This window comes from Octopus sinensis, linkage group LG7, assembly GCF_006345805.1.
Source record: "Octopus sinensis linkage group LG7, ASM634580v1, whole genome shotgun sequence".
In the NCBI taxonomy this organism is placed as follows: domain Eukaryota; kingdom Metazoa; phylum Mollusca; class Cephalopoda; order Octopoda; family Octopodidae; genus Octopus; species Octopus sinensis.
Genome location: NC_043003.1, coordinates 48,765,847 through 48,790,077, shown reverse-complemented (window position 1 = coordinate 48,790,077; position 24,231 = coordinate 48,765,847). Strand labels below are relative to the sequence as shown.

The following is a 24,231-nucleotide window of genomic DNA, read 5'->3' as shown; positions in this document are numbered from 1 at the left end:
AGACAAAGGGATTAAGTCGATTACATCGACCCCGGTGCGTAATTGGTACTTAATTTATCGACCCCGAAAGGATGAAAGGCAAAGCCTTACCCAGGTCCGTCTTGTGTGTGTGTGTGTGTGTGTGTGCAGCTGTTTTGTTGCAAGAATTTATTAACATTTTTCGTGAAGCATACTATAACATATCCCATTCACAAGTTATGCAACCACCCTGATTCTGCTAACTTGCCATCCATCGCTTTTATTTAGGGCGCTCCTGCAGTTCACTTTTCTCTCAGAGTTGTGTTTCATTCTGAAACGCATTAGTATTCAGAATGATTATTATACATGCACTTTTGGCTTTCATTTCTTTCTTTACGCGATTCATTGTTGCTTTCTGCACCCTCACGCACTGGTTCACTCTTTTCTGACGAGTTGTAGTGTACACGTGAGCACTATAAACAATAGACTCATTATAAATGTGTATGTGAGAGTGTACGCGCGCACACACACACATACACACACACATCGGTGGGGGAGGGGATGAAAAGTTCCTGGCTTTGGGTAAAAGAAAATACAGGAGGATCAGTTAATTATGATTTTATTCAACATATTCCCCTCTCAGATTCACACACTTATTGCAGCAGTCCTTCAGTTTTTCTAAATCCTGTAAAAAAACTCAGGAGGTTGGGCCTCCAACCAGGCCTTTTGCGATGCCCTTAAAGCCAGGAATTTTTCAGTATCCCCTCATATATATATATATATATATATATATATATATAACGGGAAGCTTTATGAAAATAAACAAAAGACGAAGGCAGGTGGAATACAAACAAACAATTGTATTAGTATGGCGCTCAGGAATATAAATAAAACAAGTCTTTAACGTTTCGAGCCTACGCTCTTCAACAGAAAGATACACAGAAAAGAAACACGGAGAGAAAAAAATGCGTGCAGAGGCTAGCGAATCAACATGGCGATATATATATATATATATATATATAATATATATATATATATATATATCAGATCAAGCCACTTGCTATGCAAGTACATCTCCGTATATATATATATATATATATATATATATATATATCACGTGATCACGTGACCGACCAGGCTATCGGATGTTGCTACACATCGCTGGTCACAATGTGCTTCACATCGTTTTAGCCTTCAAACGACGCCACCCAGCTGGCTAAGCGAGCAAGCCAATATATATATATATATATATATATATATATAACCGGTCAGTTGTCCATAAATCAGAAACAAAAAACACTCTAAAAGTATTTTTGAGCCATTATATTTTATGTATTTTAGTATATCATTGGTTATGGCCGGTCACCCTTCTCCAGGTTTTTAAGCACAATAGGCAGGTGACAGAAGGCTGTTTTAATATACGACAGCTTTTCCTTTGGCCTGAGGTAGAGCAAGTATGAACGGTTGCCCAAATGGAGCGTAACATCTAAAAAGTTAACTACTGTAAGGTTGATCTCCATTATAACCTTACAACCAATAGGGGCTAAGCGTGTAAATCAGGTTCTTCTTAAACCTGTCCTGGTTGTGCCCGTTTGCGCTTCTTGAGACGGCTAAAGCGTCATTACTGCAGAGATTAAAGTGGACTGGCGGGAACCGCTTGCTTAAAGTATCGAGTATATATAAACCTATGAGGTGGCGCATATCCGCGCTATTGAATGCTTCTGTAGCAATATCGTTCTCATTGCTATCTTCACTGTTTGAGAAGAGTATTAAGAATAACCTCGGTCGAAATTACAAACATCTTCGGCTAGTTCAACATTGTTGTAAACACTAATTCGATTGGCTGACACGTGGTCTCTACTACGTTCGCACCGCTGGTTATCACGTGACGCGATTTGCCTCCGCTTATTTTCGCGCCATAGTTCCAAGCAGCCAATCACAGCTTTCCATTTCTGAAGTTCATTTTGAGCCCAATAAACTGTATAAAAGAAGGTTTCTCAGACAAATATCCGTCTTAGGTTTCAAGTCCTTCTCAGGGCTAACCTCTGACCACACAGAGCATACTCGACCATGTTCCAGTTTCGAAAGGCAGGCGACCACCATTAATACAAGATGTTACAGATACCTCTCATACTGTTAGTGTGAAAATATCACCACGGAAAAAAACGGTTACAGGATATCTATAACTAGAGAAAAATAACCAAGCAGAATATATAATGAAGACGCAGCAAAAACCAAGCGACAGACATCGACAAACATCGAAGATTTAATTTGTACACAAGACAACTACAGATTCAGCTATAGCGGTTAGGTGAAAATCTCACCACGGAAAAAACGGCTACAGTTAACACATCTGGAAGTATATTCATATCAAGAGAAAGATAAACACAATGAGTGATTCAATTAACCTCAACTATGAGACACAACATCTTGATATGGAACTCTTACACTGTACCTCATAAACGGTAAATCAATTATCTGTTCTTGGGTTCTAGTTTCTTCTAAGAACTACCTTAAGCCATCTGTTATTACCTGTTGCCAGGCTGATACCAACAACATGAACTGTGAACCAAATTCCATCGTCATTTCACTGGTCAGTACTTTTTACGCCTCACGAACACACAGACACAAAAACATGCTAACACTTACAAACTTCCAAACATATATTTGGGTATGGTCAAATTTTGCCAAGTAAACACACGCACTATGTATTTGGTCTTCACTTCAGGTTTACTATTATTATTATTATTAAGTGAGAAAGCAGTGCATAGCATCAAAGTGACACTGAGGTAAAATATATGAAGCTCAGTATACCCATCATGACTACCCGTCTGATAAGGGTACACCAGGCACATGCATCAAAACCATATGTGCACGACATAGTGATCTCATATCAAAATAAACAGCGCATAGCCTTGCAGGTGGGGGCCCAGTTAGAATTTTCCTCAGGTCGAGTAGCCCATTCCACTCAAAAAGACCCTGAATAAGGGTTGTTTAAGGATGTTGAATGAAACACCTATGTTTCCAATGGTGAATTATCCAAACCCCAAAGAATCCCCCTCAACACATGGCTATGATGCTCCCCAACTCCTTCTGCTAATGATCAGAGATGCACATATCATCAGCCACTAAGGGACATACTCAACTGGTTAAGGTCAAGCAACTGATGAGCAAATCTGTGGTATTGAGCAGAATATTTGCTGTAGCCTAGCTTTTATACCAAGACAAAACAATGTACATGATAACACTTCCAATCAGTTAAGATCAGAAGCCATGAGAGCTACTGCCTAATGTTTGTTACAATCACTTGCTGAGACATACCCAGCATCCTAGGGTGAGTGAAGGTTAAGAGATGTTACAGTATGACTGACAGCTGGTGGAGGGGAAATGGGAGGGGCAGTTGCAAAATATCTTCATGTAATACAACACAGACATTTAAATTAATAGGAATTTTTTCTAAGGATGTGGGCAGTACTTGTCAGCACAATCTTTTGGATTTTTCTGAGACATGGTTCTCCTGGGATATTATCAATATATTTTTGACATCCCTTTCTCAGTCTTTAATGACTATATCTGGTCGATTAGCTTGGATCATTCTGTCAGTGTTGACTGGAAAATCCCAGAGGATAGTGACATTTTTACCTTCAACAACTGGCTCAGGATGATGTTCATACCAGTAAGCAGGAGTGCTGATTTTGTAGTGTTTACATATTTTCCAATGCAAATTATTATTATTATTATTATTATTTTAGTTTCTTTGTCAAAACTCTTTCGTCATACATCCTATGACCTCTTCAATGACTTTTTACTCCACGTGTCTCCTCTTGTCCTACTTATTCCAAAAATGAAATAAGTAGAACAGGAAGAGACAGTGAATCATTGAAGAGCTTTGACAAAGAAACAAAAATAACAATAATAAAGCTGAAGTGAAGATCAAATATATAATGCGTGTATTCAATTGGCAAAATATGACCATTCCCATGTATAACAATACCCCCCACACACACACACACAGACACACATATATATTTCAAACGATCTATACACACACACACATTTCAGTTTTAAAATACATCTTGCGGTTACCCGAGATGCATCGTCATTGATGTTTCTAGTATCTAAGAGGGTTTCGGATCTTCTAACATCAGATCCCTTCCCTCACTTGACCCAACCGGGATTATCATGACCCAGACTGCATCTCAATAGCAGCACACCACTGGTTTGCCCTCTTTATCCAAAGCCTCTCGGTGGTATTCTCTGTATAATATATGATATAAATATTTTTATTTTTATGCTAAGTTATACGAAGGTGTACTGAAAAGTTCATGGCTTCAAGGACATGGTGAAAGGCCTGGTTGAAAGCCCAACATTCTCAGTTCTTTTACAGGACTTATAAAAACTGAAGGACCATGGCAATAGGTGTGTGAATCTGAGAGGGGAATACGTTGAATAGAATCACAATCAACTGATCTTCCTGTATTTTCTTTTACCCAAAGCTAGGAACTTTTCAGTACCCCCTTGTATATACTCTTTTACTTGTTTCATTCATTTGACTGCAGCCATGCTGGAGCACCACCTTTAGTCGAGCAAATCGACCCCAGGAATTATTCTTTGGAAGCCTAGTACTTATTCTATCGGTCTCTTTTGCCAAACCGCTAAGTTACAGGGACATAAATGCACCACCATCGGTTGTCAAGCGATGTTGGTGGTGGTGGTAGGGGGAACAACACAGACATACAAACATATACACCCATACATATATATATACGTATATATACGATGGGCTTCTTTCAGTTTCCGTCTACCAAATCCACTCACAAGGCTTTGGTCGGCCCCAGGCTATAGTAGAAGACACTTGCACAAAGTGCCACGCAGTGGGACTGAACCTGAAACCATGCAGTTGGTAAGTAAGCTACTTACCACACAGCCACTCTAAAAACAATTTTGCATTAAACAGGGGAATTATTCAATAATTTTTTAGTGCAGAGTACTTCTTTATTAAACTTTTGCAAAAAAAGGAATGGGTGTGACTTCGAAGCTTTGGTCTGGTAGCTTAGAGTTCGACGAAGGCTAACTGGCTGAAACTTCGAAATCACTACTATCACTCTTCCTGTAAATGTTTAATAAGTATTATATTTATAGTCTTTTATTTATTTCAGTCATTAGACTGCGACCATGCTGGGGCACTGCTTTGAAGAATTTTAGTCGAATAAATCGGCCCCATTATTTTTATAGTTTTTAAACCTGCTACTTATTCTATTGATTCCTTTTGCTGAACCGCTAAGTTATGGAGATGTAAACACACCAACAGACGGTGGTGGGGGACAAACACAGACAGTCACACATATATGGACTTCTTTCAGCTTCCGTCTACCAAATCCAATCAGAAGGCTTTGGTCAGCAAGAGGCTATGGTGGAAGACATTTTCCCAGTGTAAACAGTGGGACTTACTCCAGAACCATGTAGTTGGGAAGCAAACTTCTTACCACGTAGCCACCCCTGCACCTCCATACATATATCATTCAACTACAGTGGTAAAGGACAATTAACACCATAAAATTCAGACAATATATATATATATATAAATAGATAGATAGATAGATATGTTATCCGAAATGTATAGTATTGATAAGACCATCACGGCTGGTCTTACCAATTGGTTTCACATAAAGAATACAATGGAGTGTTAGGTAACAAACCGATTACATAACTTTATGCTCATCAGAGTTAGCCGATATGGAAAGGAATATAACTATATAATCCTCTCTAATATATTTTAGCTTTTTACTGAACAAATTTTATAAAATAAATCTAAAGAAACGTATGTATGTATGTCTCTTCTGTTTTTTAATCATTTAAATTCTTCCTCTGAAAGAGCTGGTTTCCAGAGAGAAAGAGAGAGAGGGAGAGAGAGAGAGAGAGAGAGGGAGAGTGATACTAATTGTAAATAATCAGGCCTACCTATTGTTCAGAAGCATATTCTTCACTGAATCGATCCACCAAGACTCAAACATGTTCGTTTCTTTCACCACTTCACTTTTAAAACAAAACAAAACAAAAGGAATCCCATCGACTAATCTTATTTTGGTCCGTTGTTGTTTTTAGTTTTTAAACACTCAGAGGGTGGGGTTTTGTGTTTTTTGTGTTCTAATTGTTTGAGTAATCTCAGTCGGTCCAAATTTTCCACTCATTATATTACATGTGTGAGACTATTGTTATTTGTATTCCCTATTCTCGTATCCTTCTCTTCACTGTTTTTTAATTTCTGCCATAATGCCATTCCTCGCCTCTCTCTGGTCATCACTTAACACTCCTTTACATATTTTTTCCGGCGAAGAGTCCTGCTCAAATCATTAGAATTCTTTTACTTTACACCACACACTTCATATTTTATTGCAGATTAATTTTATTTATTTATTTATTTTTTATTTTTTATTCAACTACTTAAAGTCCTTTGTCATCTAATTCATAAAAAAAGGCAGTGAGCTGACAGAATCATTAATGTGTCAGACAAAATACTAAACGGCATTTCGTCTGTCTTTACATTCGGAGTTCAAATTTTGCTGAGGTCGACTTTGCTTTTCATCCTTTCGGGGTCGATAAAATAAGTACCAGCTGAGTACTGAGGTAGAGGTAATCGACTTGACCTTTGTCTCGAAATTGCTGGCCTTGAAATCATTATTTAATTCATAAAACAAAAATCTTTATTTGAACACGTAAAGAGAAGTTGATTAAAAGATACAAGAAATTGAAAGCATGAAAGATGAAATTATTGCAAAATATAAGTGATCTTTCACTTTAGAAACACCAAATGGAATCAGATATCAACCACAGAAACAAGAAACCTCAAAATTAATTCAACAAAGAAACAAATAAAGAGAAAAGGGGAATTAAGCAATAAAGGAAGGGAGTAATGTGTTGTAACCTTTGTTGTCTTTGAGGATCTGAGATTACCAGGGAAGGTTCTTAATGATGGTGAGTTGACAACATTTACATCAGGCAAATTTGAAGGTTTTAGACACACATTTTTGATAGTATTGAGTCCAGATATAAGATTGTTTACTAGTTATGTAAAGTCGTTATATCTTTGAGTAGCTGAAGTGAACAAGACTGATATTATTCTGTTGTACTCTATTTAAATTGTTTCTTTTCACAAAAGCAGTGCTTATATGTGTGTCATATGTCTATAACTGGATACCATTAATCATTGTGTGTGTGCTTGTGGGTTTAATGATGAAGTGATAATGCTGTAGTGCTGAAGGTCTAAGTGATTTGATAAGGACTACAGTTGTTATTATAAATGGATGTCATATTATTTCATACAGAGAAAGTCATATTTCACGATGTATCATTCTGCTTGCTTCATGCTTTCTAGTTAATAATATATTGCACTCATATTTCTTTAGTTGGCTGAATGGTTAGTAGTAGTAAAAATATCCAGTTGTAAAACTAATTGCGTCCACAGTAGTTATATACTTAAATTTGCATCCCTCAAAATGTATATCTTCCCCTAAGCTTCAACATAAAATTGAATGTTGAACAGCAGCAAAAATAAGTTGAGCTGGTTGATACTGCTAAAGTATCAAATAGAATGCCAAGTACCTTGTGTCATTCTGGCCCTCTGTACTCATAGTTCAAATCCTAGTGAGATCATCATTGCTTTTAATCTTGGTGCAAGGCAGTGGGGGGTGGAGATCAATAAAATACCTGTCCAGGGTGGTACATTGGCAGAATTGTTTGAGCATTGTTGAGAACTGTAAGGTGGCGAGCTGGCAGAAACATTAGCATACTGGGCAAAATACTTAGTGGTATTTCATCTGCTGTTACGTTCTGAGTTCAAAATCTGCTGAGGTCGACTTTGCCTTTCATCCTTTTGGGGTTGATAAATTAAGTACCAGTTACGCACTGTCTGTTCTTGTTTGTCCCCTCTGTGTTTAACCCCTTGTGGGTAGTAAAGAAATAAGAATGGTTTGAGCACTGAAAGAGATTTGTTGCAATATCTGTTCTGATTCTTTGTTCTGAGTTCAAATTACAGCAAGAAGGCAATTGATCAGAGCTAACCACCTAATCATAACAACATTTAGTTAACACTATAACCAAAATAGATAAGCTGGTTACAGTATGCGGAAGCTTCATTCAACAATGGGGAAATAGAAATATAATATCTAGCAGCTTGTTGCAGGTTTTTAATACAGAAATGATTGTCCAGTCCAATAAAGTATTCTACTGATTAAGGTGCTGTTTATATTCCCTATTAGCACTACATTGAAATCGAAACTGAATAACTAAGTACCTTAAGATATGTACAGTAATTGCTGTAAGCATTGTCTAAGAGACAAGTATCTTATAAGTTATTAATAGGGAGCTCAACTCCTATAAATTTTTTATTTGTTAATCTGAAAAACGTATAGTTTTTATTCAAAATATGAACAGGATGCCACGGTCTGTGACTCTTTTGCTCCCTTCCATGTCCTGAATGCTATGCTAAATGGGAGGGTCACTGCTTCCATAGCCAAATGGAACAAAACCTTGAAGAACTGGGACCTGGCAATGAATTATTTCTTCCAACCTGTAACATTTGAGATGTTTGGAAGGGCTGGGCTGCTAATCACAAAATTCTTGTCATCATTGGCAGCTCACCTCACCAAGGTGTCAGGTAATGCTCGTGAGGGTGCTTGGTTCTTGTAAATATTATTCAAAGATAAAATAGCTCTAGTTGTTTGATTTGGCTTCAAAATGCTGTATAAAAGCAAAGTCTTCAGCAATATCCCTATACTTTGAGAGATAATAGGATTCCTCAACGGAACAACTATACTAAGTGTCAACTAATCTTTTGGTCATTCATATCAAATCCAATTTGACATGATAGGGAGAGAATTGATTGAAATACAGTCACAATACGAACAATTCCATATAATTGAGGCCTATAGAAAGAGTTGTGAAAGCATGTAACTAAGTGGTTAGGACGTTAGAGTCATGATCAATAGTTCATGGGATCAATTTACAGACCATGTGAAGAATTGTACTCTTCAGCAAGACATTTCATTTCATATTGCTCCAGTCCGTTCAGTTGAAAATAAGTTCAAGCAACAGCTGGGAGGTAACTCTGTAAAAGAGAGTTGTTCCATTCTGGTGCGAGTCATAGTCTTACCGCTTAATACCTCAGAAATCCAGATGACTCGGAGCCTCATAATAATCTAAGCTGAAGGTACACTTTCTTCTTTACAGGATGACTTAAACGAAGCAACAGAAGCTTATAATAAACTATGGTAGGTGAACTGTGATATGGTGAGGGATTACAGTAATCTATGACTCATAAGACTGCTTATGCATAGCAAATAAGTGACTGAAATCACAATGTTCTCTCTGAATGGGATGTAGGTTCATCACAGAGTTACTTATTTACAGCCAGTAGGACTGGAACAACATGAAACGAGGTGTTTTGTTCAACTACTGAACTGTCAAACAGTAAACTACACACTATTAAACTCATCTACTACATACATCATGCCTTAGTATCCATCATTTCTTAGTGTCTGATCTAGGACTGATAAGGCTGGTTACCCAATTTCCTTGGTGAGTAAGTGACCAAGATCAAAACATTCCCTCTGAACAAGATGCCAGTTCATCACAGAATCATCATTTACAGTTGACTGGACTAGAACAACGAGAAAAAAGTATTTCACTCAAAAAACAATACTCCACCCAGTTCAAGAATTGAAACCACAATTTAGTGATTATGAGTCTAACACCCTAACCACTACGCCACATGCCTTCACAATGTATAAACATATTTGCAAATTCAATTTATGCTAATGAATGCATTAGCAAAGAGAAAGTGATAAATCTAGTTTTTGGTTTGTTATTGTTTTATTTCTCCATTTTTATACAGAACTTTATAATAATTTCCTTCCATTGTTACTTCACCCATTATTAATATGTATTTAGATTATCCAATCATTTTCCATTGTTATTATTCTTCCAGAATTTAAATATTCACGGAAAAAGAGAAACCATTGCTTTTCATTTATATTCATTGGTTATCAAGGAAAAGAAAACAAAATATTTATGCATAGAAATTCATTATGCAAAATTGCAAGATGGCATATTTCATATTAAAACAAATAGGTCAATGTATTTTATCTAAATTCAAAATATAATTAAATATATGTGCTTAAAAGTGTGTCTGATGCGTGCGAGTAAAGAGGGGGACAAATGTGTGTTTATAAATTAGAGTTACAAGTTCTGCTGGTTCCAAATAAAGTAATTGATATATTTACCTTGTTACATGTCACTAAATGTGTGTTTTGACATTAATGTCATTAGATTTTTAACAAAGTCAAAATATACAGAATTGTTCTACTCACTATACTTACTACAAAGATTATATTACAAACAGTGTATGTGTGTGTGTAGTGTAGCATAATTTGTATGAGAAACTAAAATAAACACATTAACATTAGAAATAGCCTATTCCCTACTTTAATACTAACTATTGTAGTTACATTTTCTTAATTCTAATTCTTTTTTTCCATTTCATAAATTAAACATGACAGTTTAGCTGAAAACATGAAAAAAGAACAGTTATAAAATTAACAAAAAACTACAAAAAAATATAAAAATAAAACTAAAAAATGTACAATTACAGTCACCTTGAAGAAACCATATGCAAGTTTGTAATCGAACTACACTAATTGTAATGTAAAGATAATAGAAAGAATGATAGACAAAACATTAAAAAAAAATGATTTCAAATCCATAGAAAGCAGAATACAGTAGCCAGTAGTCTGCTTGAATTAAGCATTTTCAAGTTGGTTTTTTTTTTTTTTGGTCATGATCAAGTGTCTGCAAAATTTCTTCTGTATTACAAAATTCCTGAAAATAAAGAGAAAAATAAAACTTTAATATTTTTCTAGAATTATTATAAATCATGAGGCTGTGGAATTACGGTTATCTTGTGCATGTTTCAGTCATAAGATTGTGTCAATGCTGGGGTAATGCATAGAAGAATTCCAGTCGAACAAATTGGCTCCAGTACTTTTATTTTTAAAAAAAACTGGGTACTTGTTCTAGTGATCTCTTTTGCTAAACTGCCCGACTTACAGGGATGTAAACACACCAACAAAGGTTATCAAACAATGGTGAGGGACAAACATAGACACAAAGACACATATAAATATACACACATATATATATATATATATATACATACTCATCCCAGTGCCACATTAAAAGCACCCAGTACACACACTGTAAAGTGGTTAGCATTAGGAAGGGCATTGAGCCATAGAAACCAAGCCAAATCAGACTGGAACCCGGAACAGCTCTCCATCAAATTAACCAACCATGGAAAATGATGTTAAGGATGATGATGATGATGATATATGACAGGCTTCTTTCAGTTTCCATCAACTAGATCTACTCACAAGGGTTTGGTTGGCCCGAGACTATCGTAGAAGACACTTGCCCATGGTTCTTTGCAGTGGGACTGAACCCAGAACCATGTAGTTGGGAAACAAATTTCTTACCACACAGGCATGCCTGTGCTTTTACTTATTTATTATATTTTTTGTTATATCACTCCTCCACAGTAAGAAGCCTGCTCTTCTCTGACCCTTTTCTTTCATACTTCACCCCTCTCTTCTCATTCTCCAAGCATAAAACTCCACCCGCAAACTCATGTTTTGTAGTCTTGCAAGTTGCATGGTGACATCACTTAAGCTGGTGGTACAAAAAAAAAGTACCCACTACACACTGTAAAGTGGTTGACATTAAGAAGGGTATCCAGCCATAGAAACCATGCCAAACAGACACTACAGCACCATGTAGTTGTTGGACCCATTGGTTCCTGTCAAACTGTCCAACCCATGCCAGCCAGCATGGAACATGAACATTTAATGAGGATACTCTTTACTCTTTTACTTGTTTCAGTCATTTGACTGTGGCCATGCTGGAGCACCGCCTTTAGTCGAGCAAATCGACCCCAGGACTTATTCTTTGTAAGCCTAGTACTTATTCTATCAATCTCTTTTGCTGAACTGCTAAGTTACGGGATGTAAATACACCAGCATCGGTTGTCAAGCGATGTCGGGGGTACAAACACAGACACACAAACACACACATATATATACGACAAGCTTCTTTCAATTTCCATCTACCAAATCCACTCACAAGGCTTTGTTTTTCTTTTTTATCAGTAGCTAGTTGACCAGCAAAACAAGACAATAGATTCGTTGAAATTTCAATAACAATTATGTCTTTGGAGACTTTTCTTTGACAGATATCAGTTATAAATAGATTGTTTATCTGCTAGCTAGTCAGTGGTTGCAGCCAGCCAAGGCCAATGAATAAAAGACAACTTAATCCTTGTGAAACACACTGCTGCTGTTTTGTAGACACACTACAACTGAATATGAGGGCATCTTTACATAGTTGTCCAACCTGCTAGAAATAAAAGTGAAATCTTCAAATTACACCCTGTTGTCTAAAAATGAAGGAGAGTTTGAAATATATGGTCCTAGAAACATTCAATTTGAACAAAAAACTGGACTGGTCATTGATGGAATGTTACTGACCATCAGTGCAATATGCATCTAAAACAAGAGACATGAATGGGTTGAACTGGGCCTAAACAACACAGGTATGGATGATGATGATTTCTTTGCACCTGAAGACTCACAGACATGTTAAATAAGAAAGTAATATACAACCATTACAATATATCTATGGTGTGGCTGTGTGGTAAAAAGTTTGCTTCCAAACTACATGGTTCCGAGTTCAGTCCCACTACGTGGCACCATGGGCAAATGCCTTCTATATCCTCAGGCCAACCAAAGCCTTGTGAGTGAATTTGGCAGATGGAAACTGAAAGAAGGCTGTTGTGTGTGTGTGTGTGTGTCTGTCTGTCTGGCTGTCTGTCCCCCACCACTACTTGACAACTGGTATTGGTTTGTTTAATTCCCCATAACTTAACAGTTCGGCAAAAGAGACTAACAGAGAAAATAAGTACCAGGCTTTAAAAAAATAAAAATAGAATGTACTGGTGTCAATTCATTCAACTAAAACCTTTCAAGATGGTGCCCCAGCATGGCCGCAGTCTAATGACTGAAACAAGTAATAGATACCATGAGGTAGTAAGTACTACATGATGTCTGAAACAAAACAAGGAGCTAAAAGATATCTTTGAGCTAATTATAACCACTTGCCTTGATGTGTCAACTGTAATGAACTTTGGAATAAGAGGAGTTTGTTATCAGTAATGTAATTTTAGCTATAATAATAATGATGATGATGATGATGATGATGATAATGATGATAATAATAATGATGATGATTGAATATTTCTGTCACAGTTTGATCTTTATCACTGTAGTGATTCAGTCTAGTGTTACAGTTTTCATATTGAAAGAAGGAAAGAAAGAAAATAGGAAAAGAAGAAAAATAGGAATAAACAAAGGAAATAAAGGAGGAAGGAAGGAAGGAGAGAAAGGAAAAAAAGAATGAATGGAAAGAGGAAAGAAAGAGAGGGGAAAGGACAGAAAGAAGAAAGAAAAAGAGAGCTATTAATATTTTCAGAAGTAGAGTGCAAATAAATTAAATAATGGGGCTTTTGCCCACCCCTAACTTTTATGCCTTCAGTTTATATATTTACTCAAAGTACATAGAATACTATATGACCACCCCTAGATGCCTCAGTCATATTTGTAGTCATCATCATCATTTAACGTCTGCTTTCCATGCTGGCATTGGTTGGATGGTTTGACTGAGGACTGGCAAGCCAGATGGCTGCACCAGGCTCCAGTCTGATCTGGCAGAGTTTATACAGCTGGATGCCCTTCCTAATGCCAACCACTCAGAGTGTAGTGGGTGCTTTTACGTGCCACTGGCACGAGGGCCAGTCAGGCAGTACTGGCGACAGCCACACTCGAATGGTGTTTTTTATGTGCCACCTGCACAGGAGCCAGTCCAACAACACTGGCAATGACGGCACTCAAATGTTTTTCACGTGCTACCGGCACAAGTGCCAGTAAGGCGATGCTGGTAACGATCAACCTCAAATCGTGCTTTTTATATGCCACTGGCACAGGAGCTAATCAGTGGCCCTAGCAACGATCATGCTTGGATGGTGCTTTTAACATTCCACTGACACAGGTGCCAGTCAGGCGGTGCTGTCATTGGCCACATCAGAGAATTTGATTTTAATTGTGATTTCACTTGCCTCAACAGGTTTTCACACATAAGCAGGCTAGTTGCACCACTGGCATAGGGATAGGCCACAAGTTATGGTCTCACTTGGCTTGCTGGGTCTTCTCAAGCACAGCATATTTCAGAGGTCTCGGTCACTAGTCATTGCTTCACCACCTCATCCCAGGTATTCCTGGGTCTACCTCTTCCACAGATTCCCTCAACTGCTAGGGTGTGACACTTTTTCATACAGCTGTCTTAATCCATTTGCACCACATTTCCATACCAGTGCAGTCGCCTCTCTTGCACACCACATCTGATGCTTATTAGGTTCAACCTTTCTCTCAAGGTGCTTACACTCTGTTGTGTGTGCACATTGACATTACACATCCATCAGATCATACTCACTTCATTCCTTGCAAGCTTATGCATGCCCTCAGCAGTCACCACCCATATTTCACTGCCACGTAGCATGGCTGTTCATACACATGCGTCATACAGTCTACCTTCTACTCTGGGCGAGAGGCCCTTTGTCACCAGCAGAGGTAGGAGCTCTCTAAACTTTGCCCAAGCTATTCTTATTCTAGCAGCTACACTTTCAGAGCATCCAACCCCGCTACTGACTTGGTCACCTAGGTAATGGAAGCTGTCAACTACTTCTAGTTTTTCTCCCTGGAATGTGGCAGAAGTTGTTCTCTGCACATTTCCAATGTTTATTGCTCCTGAGCATCTGCCACATACAAAATCTATCTTCCCAGTTAGCCTTCCTTTGATATTGCTGTACCTCTTATGTGTCCATAGCATGCACTGGGTACATCTTATAGAGTTTCTACCTACGCCTTTTCTACAGATCGAGCAGGGCCATCCACCTGAAGGGATTTGTGGTTTGCCTGCCTTCCTACTTATTAAGACTTTGGTTTTAGCTAGATTGACTCTAAGGCCCTTGATTCTAATCCTTGCTTCCACACCTGAAACTTCTCTAGTTCTGATAGTGACTCAGCAATAAGAGCAAGATCATCAGTATAGAGAAGTTCCCAGGGGCATCCTGTCTTGAATTCCTCTGTTATTGCCTGGAGGACTATGATAAATAGGAGGGGGCTGCGGACTGAACCTTGGTGGACTCTAACCTCTACCTGGAATTCTTCACCATACTTGTTGCCAATCCTCACCTTACTGACAGCGTCCCTGTACATGGCTTGCACAACTCTCAATAACCATTCATCTATCCCTAGTTTCCTCATTGACCACCAGATAAGGGATCAGGGACCCTGTCAAAGGCTTTCTCCATGTCAACAAAAGCCAGGTACAGGGGTTTATCTTTGACAAGGTATTTCTCCTGCAGCTGTCTTACCAGAAATATAGCATCAGTGGTGCTTTTCCTTGGTACAAACACAAACTGCATCTTGTCTAGACTGACCCTCTCCCTAATTAGTTGGACTACAACCCTCTCCGTGACTTTCATTACCTGATCCAACAGCTTGATACCTCTGCAATTATTTGTATTTAATGCATCACCATTACCTTTGTAGCAGTTGACTATGGTGCTGCTACACCAGTCATTGGGTATGACTCCTTCATGTATCACCTGGTTAACTATACAAGTGACTAGGCTATAGCCAACACTGCCAGATATTTTGAGCATCTCTGCAGTGATTCCTGATGGGCTGGGGCTTTCCCTGTCTTCATACCCTTAGTTGCTTTATCTACCAAGGCACTGTCAAATCGGATAGCTGGTCCCTCTGTTGGGTCGGCTTTCAGCAGGCTCACTTTCTCCCATTCATTCTCTTTATTTAGCAACTTTTCATAGTGGCATCTCCATACTTCTCTCTTTGCAGTCTCGTTTAATGCAAGTGAACCATCATCCATGCAAACACATTTCTCTTCTATGACATCACGATTCTCTCTCACAGCACAAAATACCTCAAGTCTTTGGTCCTCATGGTGCAGAACATTGGCAAATTTTTTCTTATCTGCTTCTCCCCTGGCTAAATAAGCCTGTCTCCTAGCTTCCCTTTTAGCAGTCAGATATGATTCCCTGCTACCACCATTCTTCCAGACCTTCCAAGCCTATTTCTTTTTCCTAATGGCCCTGTCAACAACATTGTTCCACCACCATGTTACCTTGGGTCGAGAGGGGACTTTGCACCATCCACAGATCTGGTCAGTGGCCCTCAGCATGTTGTCCCATAGAAACCTCCAGTTGTCTTCCACATCATGTGATGCTACATCCCCCTCTATTTCGTCAAAAGCTTCGAATAATACATCTCTAAATCTCTGTCCATTTGCAAGATTTTTAAGCTTCCAAACCCTTCTCCTCCATGCTGGTCGTCTTCTGGGCATCCATTTAGCCCTGATCTTGAAGTTGCTGACTACTAGTCTATTCTTCGCCTGGGTAGGTTTTGGCATTTATAAGTAGCCATCTTTCCCTTTTCCTGGTGAGGATGTAGTCAATCTGACTAGTGTGTCACTAGGTGACTTATAGGTTTCCTGAAGTTAGTATTGCAAACCATTATATATAAAGTTAACTGTAAGGATAAAATCTATATAAGAATTTATCAAGTAGAATCTCTTTATATATATATATATATATATATATAATATATATATATACTAATATATAGTTGGAATTTACAGAAAAACAAAAGGCGAAGACAGGTGTATAAACTATAAGCAGGTGTATTAGTTTGACGCTCGGGAAAATTAGAAATATATATAGACACACACACTTATAATTTTGATATTGATGCTTTGATTCAGTAGTATATCTTTCAAGAATTCTCTTGAGAATTTTATGGCCAGCTTCATCAGTTAACATTTTGGACATTTTATTTATTTATTTATTTATTTATTTTTGTCCTTTGTTCTTGTTTTAAGAAGAAACTCAACTTCAAGCAACATTTTACAGATCAGTTTTTAGACACTATCTTCTAAACTAGGCAAAGTATGTCACAAGTGCAAATTTTCATTTTGCACCCATCAGAAATTTTAGGGGGTGCAAGCGCACCACTTGCACACTCTGTTCCCAGGCTCTTGTGTATATGTAACTGTGTGTGTACGCGTGTATCTATGTATATACATATATACCAATGTGTGTGTGTGAGTGTGTGTATATATATATATATATATATATATATATGGGTGTGTGAGTGTATGTGCATATATATATATATATACACACACACTAACTTCTTGACCACATTAACATGAATGACATGCTTGACTAACCATCAAAGTGCTCCACAACCTTAAACACTTTACATTAAAAATCCATTGTGACCATCCCATACGCTTATTTTTCACATTCCTTAACAATCACTCCCAAAATATACACTTCAAACCCTGCCTAATCTATTGGTGAACTACTAACACACATATACAAACATCATCTTTTCACACATATCAGTGAAATGTACATCATATAACACTGAACCGCTTTATGTGGCTTGAGGGGTCCGAAAAATTGGGTGGGGTGAGGTGGAAGCCTCGGAAATTTCACCCCCAACCCCATTGATCTTTTCACCAGCATGATTTTAACTAAGAAAAACAAAATAAAAATAAAAATCGCGCCCAAATTAATTTTTGTGTGTGAGGTCTGGGGGAGAAAGACAAACGATTTAAAATAAATATAACTTAATTGTTGTGTGAGAAAGTATATATAATAGGCGTAGGAGTGGCTGTGTGGTAAGTAGCTTGCTTACCAACCACATGGTTTCAGGTTTAGTCCCAGTGCGTGGCACCTTGGGCAAGTGTCTTCTACTATAGCCTCGGGCCGACCAAAGCCTTGTGAGTGGATTTGATAGACGGAAACTGAAAGAAGCCCATTGTATATATGTATATATGTGTGTGTGTGTGTATATGTTTGTGTGTCTGTGTTTGTCCCCTCAACATCGCTTGACAACCGATGCTGGTGTGTTTACGTCCCTGTAACTTAGTGGTTCGGCAAAAGAGACTGATAGAATAAGAACTACGCTTACAAAGAATAAGTACTGGGGTTGATTTGCTTGACTAAAAGGCAGTGCTCAAGCATGGTCACAGTCAAATGACTGAAACAAGTAAAAGTGTAAAGAGTATATTCTGGTGATAAAATAAAGTATCTTTCAAAAACATCATAATGGATGCCATTAAAAAAGAAAGAAAAGATGGTTACTGACCGGTCATTTCACAACATTTGATCAATGTCATAGTCTGGTTGATCACCCAGCTCATGCAGTTTGTGATTATTTCTTTTGGGGTTACTTCAAATGGAAAATGTGCATCAATGAACAATGCACACTGAGTAAAATGAAAGCTATTATTCACCAGAAAATTACACCAATACAAGTAATGGTGGCATGTGAAGTGCAGAGTTTCCAGGCAAGGTCATAAGATTAGGTGCGAAACAACGAGAAACTTTTGGATGACATTATTTTTCAGTTCTAAATGAAGCTTTGTGTGTTATGTATGGCACACATTATTCTGTACATTTAAACAATGCAGTGTTAAAATTTGCATAGGTAAGATTTTCTTTAGTTTAGTAGATAAGCACTTCCCCTGTACCAATAGATTTAGCAAAATATTCAATATGCATACCCTAAGTTTTCCTTTTAGCTGTGCACCCAATATAAAAAAAAATTTAGTAGGTAGGCCCACACCTGTGACAGAGGCAAGATGCTCATGTAGGGATAACACATGTCCACTGAATGGCCACTATAACATGGAGACTGTTGTTTATGAGGCAGTGGTAACAGCCATAGGACCAAATGGGCAACCAAGCGTGCAAAAGTATGTGGAAGCAACTGAAGGCCCCTTCAGAAGCACAAGTCCTCCTTCAAAATCCTGGAGAGACATAATGCCACAACCCTGGCTTAGCACATTTAGTTTTTGAAAAAAAAGCACAACCAAGTACAACGTAAAGTGGAAGATTCTGGAGAAATGCAAAGCACACTTCAAAAGCAGCAGAAAGTGCAGGTTATGCCTGGTTGAGAAAAGAGCAATTTTAGAGAGCACCCAACACCTAGGCATTTACCTGAATAGCAGAAGCGAAATTTTTAATCCTTGCCCACATGAGAGGAAGTACAGTCTATCATACATGGATGCTCCATAATGCCTATAATCATCAGTCCCCCAACTTTGGCCCTCCACTAATACCTGGGAGTCCCGGCAAATAGTTTGACCAGAACATACGCTAATGCACCCACAAACACACACATGCCAGACACCTACCCAAAAGCCTTTTTTCCACCCACCCACCCCAATATAAGCCCCCACATATACTGTACCCCTAAGCACACTGTATGCACACATAAAGGCACCACGAATTCAACCAATACATAAAAAAAAGGAAACATACTAACAAACACATTCCATGTTATTGCATCATATCACATCTAGGGCAATAAAATGTCTGAACAGTTAACAAAGTCACTGCTTTAACACTTGATTTGTTTTGTTATTACGTGTCAATATTATTGGCACTCAGTAGACATTGTAAACATTCATGTGCTTGAAATGTTTTTGTCACACACAAATCCTTTGTAAAATACTTTGTAAAGATTTAAAGTTCAACATAACTTTCTTGATGACCCATCTTTGCTCTACTGCTTTGCTTTCCACTTAGTGACCTCTTTTCTGTCATCTTGAAAGGGCAATGTGCTATACTGCTAGTGTTTGTAGTTAATTCTAACAGTTCTGGTGACAGACACAGCAAGTAGTAGTCGTGATGTTCTGCATTCACGAAGAGTGAATGTTCTTTGTTCACAAAATGAAGTGGTCCTATTACTTTAGGTTAGTGGTTCTCAACCAGGGTACATATAAGATTTTGGGGGGTCATCACAACAAAATAATAAATTGGGAATCATAGGCGCAGGAGTAGTTGTGTGGTAAGTAGCTTGCTTACCAAACCACATGGTTCTAGGTTCAGTCCCACTGCGTGGCACCTTGGGCAAGTGTCTTCTACTATAGCCTTGGGCCAACAAAAGTCTTGTGAGTGGATTTGGTAGATGGAAACTGAAAGAACCCCATCGTATATATATATGTGTGTGTGTGTGTGTGTGTGTGTGTGTGTTTGTCCCCCCAACATCGCTCGACAACTGATGCTGGTGTGTTTATGTCCCCATAACTTAGCGGTTCAGTAAAAGCGACCGATAGAATAAGTACTAGGCTTACAAAGAATAATTTTGGGATCGATTTGCTCGACTAAAAGGCAGTACTCCAGCATGGCCACAGTTGAATGACTGAAGCAAGTAAAAGAGTAATAGTATTTCAAGGGGCCCCGAAAACATTTTGCTTTAGATGTATGTATTGGTATGTACTGCAAGAAACAGCTCGGCTTCTTTCTCTAACATTTTACATAGTTCAACCTACACAAGTCAATGTGTGAACAACAAAACAGAGGAGTTCTGCTGAAAGAAATATCTATAAAACTAGTTTATAAACATCGAATGGCTATGGGGATCCATAGGTAAAAGTGGTTGAGAAACTCTGCTTTAGATGGAAATCAGAAAATGAATATGGTGGAGGGGTATTGCCAATGAGGGGTGGTGCTGCTTAATGACGTGGGAGAAAGTACTGTGTGATAAAAGTTAGAACAAGAAGGTTAGTTGAATTGATGCACACACCAACAAGAGCAGAAGAGAGCACAGGTAGAAGTTGGCAAGAATATTGAGAGCAGTGAAAAATAAAATCGGTTGAACTGGTTCACGGTGGACAAGGAAGAAAAGCATAGATGTTGACAACATTAACCTTCTTGTTTCTAACTTTTATCACACAGTACTTTCTCCCAAGTCAATCAGCACCACCACCCCGCATTGGCAATACTCCTCCACCTTCACCGTATTCATTTTCTGATTTCCATCTAAAGTAGGGGTTCTCAACCATTTTCATCTATGGACCCCTTTGATTACCATTCTATTCTTATTTCTTTACTGCCCACAAGGGGTTACACACAGAGGGGACAAACAAGGACAGACAAACAGATTAAGTCGATAACATCGACACCAGTGCGAAACTGATACTTATTTAATCGACCCCGAAAGGATGAAAGGCAAAGTCGACCTCGGCGGAATTTGAACTCACAACGTAACGCAGACAAAATACCTATTTCTTTACTACCCACAAGGGGCTAAACACAGAGGGGACAAACAAGGACAGACATAGGTATTAAGTCGATTACATCGACCCCAGTGCGTAACTGGTACTTAATTTATCGACCCCGAAAGGATGAAAGGCAAAGTCGACCTCGGCGGAATTTGAACTCACAACGTAACGCAGACAAAATACCCCTAAGCATTTCATTCAGTATGCTAACGTTTCTGCCAGCTCGCCGCCTTACTATTCTATTCTGGTGGATCCCCATAGCTATTCGATGTTTATAAACCTGTCTTATAGATATTTTTCTTGGTGAAAATCGTGCGGGTGTTAATATAAAAATTTACCGAAAAGGGATTTGGCGAGCTATTAGCTACGAAACTCTATACAGAATGGAGACAAATAAATGACTACTGGAACGACCATGCATATAAATGGGCGAAAGTAAAGAATGCGTATACCTGGTGGTTAGGGTTGAGGGTTAAGATTAGGGTTAGGGTTTTTGTTACGCCGAAAACGGGCGGTGTATGTATTCTTTACCTCCACCTATTAGCGTTCCTCGCTCAAGGTCTATTTCTAAAAACAATGAGTAGCAATCCTTCGGTATTTGTAGACAACATCACTCACCCACAAAGGATCACACGATATTTTAATACATGTACATGCAAGACGATTTTAGTTTATAAACTTGCAAAAGTTTACCTGAATTTCTGAAAAGGTGGAATTACAAGCCGTATCCAGAAAACAGCGTTCATACTTTACAATTTCCTCAAGTGCGAAATTCCGTAAACAGAGTTTCAGTTAACGCGAAGTTGATTACTGTATGTGCGGGAGGGGAGTACACATACACACGAATATATATATATATATATATATATATATATATATATATATATATATAATTATCGTTACATATATATACACACATGCATAAATTCATATATACATGCATACATACGTACATATATGCATAAATACATAAACATACGCGCAAATATATATATACTTGCATATATGCATAGACAGTGAAGTGACTTGGAGTGTGTGACACCCAAGCACAAGTGTGCCGGCCCCATAAAAATATTTCCGTTCTACTGACATCATTTTGGATGCAGCACGTCTCCCTCCCAGTTACGATACTGCACAAAGATACATTTAAACACACACTTTTTACTTACATTTTCAGATGCCATCATTCACTTTTTTGATGCCTGACCCTCCCCAGTCGGATTATGTGGTTTATGGGTGTTATGACTGTTATTAACAAGTTTATTAACAGCTTTGCGCGTGTGTCCTCCTGGATCGGCATGGTTGGTATGTAGACCAGCTTCTTTCTTCGACCGCCCTTTACCACTGTGACTGGAGTGAATAAATTTGTCTTGGTTAATATTATACTCGTCAAAGTCATCTGTGTATTCTGGTTTTTCTTCGTGCGAAGACATTGTTAACTTGTTTCTTTAAAGGTTATTTTATTATTCAATTTATCCGTGCATGCAAAGTGTTTGTCTCCGTATCCGAATAATTTCGAGGAATCAAGTCTCAGTCAACAATTTTCTGTTTGCTCTAAGTATATAAGAATTTATTAATATATTTAATGTAGTGAGAGAGAGCAAACAAATTCTTCACGCTAATAGGCTGTTGTAGTTATAATGATGTCAACAACGTTGTTTTCGAAAGATATCTGTCTAAGTGACGTGTGGCAATGTGCAAAGGAACTTTAAATGAATTACAACAAACAGCTGACTGTTGTTGTTTTCTGCTTTCCACGTGACTCTTACGTCGTGGCTGAATTTTATTGATTCATTTGTTTGTTTTATTAATTTCTTTATGGAAGACTTCGTGGGCAAAGGTTGCTCTTAGAAACGTAGCTTGCCGATAATCTTTATATATAAAAGTAAAGTTGTGTGTCTGTCTCCTACAATTTAGATTCCTAACTACTCCCACATTTTGCGGTGCAGTTTAACCAAAACCGGGTATCTTATAGTCGTGATTCATATCAAGCCCTTCTGGGTATTAGCGCGCGTCTACGATGAGTCTACGATTTAAAAAAAAATTTAACATCATTTTTTTCCCATTTTAATGCATTTTACGCTATTATATAAGGGAAGTAACTCTCTAAAAATGTCTACGATAAGTCAACGATTTTAAAAAAAAATTTACCATCATTTTATTTTCCATTTTTAATGCATTTTTTTGCTATTTTTTGGCTATAACTATCTAAAAATGCTTATATAGTTATTTCCCTTACAAACCCGAGCAACGCCGGGTGATACTGCTAGTTTGAGATAAAGTAGTATAAAAAATTACTCACTGTGGAGAAAGTCAAGTTGTCGTTGTTTCCTTTTAATTACGACGATAAGATATTTTAAATATTTTATGAGAGGCATTTGTCATAGCATTATTTCCACTCCTCTTCCATAATAAATACCTACCTTAAGTTTATTTGCAGTAAACAAGACGCAAGTTTCTTTGAACAAGCAAAAAGTGCAACACGGTTTCAAATTTCTATTGCAGCTGTTTCATTGTTAATGTCTTTCCAAGTAAGATAAACGTTACGAAATTCTATCTTACCCTCAAAGCACAATGCAGGGCGTCTTGTTAAAAGAAAACAATACATTCAAAAGTATGAAGGAAGGAGCATTCCGTCGGTTACGACGACGAAGGCCCAAGCTGATACGATCAACGGAACAGCTTGCTTGTGAAATTAATGTGCAAGTGGCTGAGCAATCCACAGACACGTGTACCCCTAACGTAGTTCTCAGGGAGATTCAGCGTGACAAAGAGTGTGACAAGGCCGGCCCTTTGAAATACAGGTACAACTCATTTTTGCCAGCTGAGTGGACTGGAGCAACGCGAAATAAAGTGTCTTGCTCAAGGACACAAAGCGTCGCCGGGAATCGAACTCACGACCTTTTATCGTGAGCCGAATGCCCTAACCATTAAGCCACGCGCCTTCACACATTCAAAAGTAAGTGACCAAGAAAAGCTTTGAGAAAGAAGCGCAGGATGATGGCTCGTTTTCAC

The 24,231-nt window shown here is 38.1% G+C and overlaps 1 protein-coding gene and 1 long non-coding RNA gene across 2 annotated transcripts in view; both read right to left on the bottom strand.

Annotated features, from left to right (window-relative positions):
* LOC115214256 (chitotriosidase-1) overlaps positions 1-6,207 on the bottom strand; it is a 105,134-nt gene extending 98,927 nt beyond the window's left edge. Inside the window, exon 1 of the mRNA XM_029783391.2 lies at positions 5,920-6,207. Coding sequence (XP_029639251.1) covers positions 5,920-5,972 — 53 coding nt within the window. The 5' untranslated portion in view covers positions 5,973-6,207. The remainder of the gene's footprint in view (positions 1-5,919) is intronic.
* A 1,662-nt stretch (positions 6,208-7,869) lies between these two features.
* On the bottom strand, positions 7,870-22,401 carry LOC118764234. Its single transcript, XR_005000030.1, has 3 exons — positions 22,386-22,401; positions 9,120-10,833; positions 7,870-8,408 (listed from the first exon to the last, which is right to left on the bottom strand). It is a non-coding gene; the product is annotated as an uncharacterized LOC118764234 (long non-coding RNA).
* Between the last annotated feature and the right edge of the window lie 1,830 nt (positions 22,402-24,231).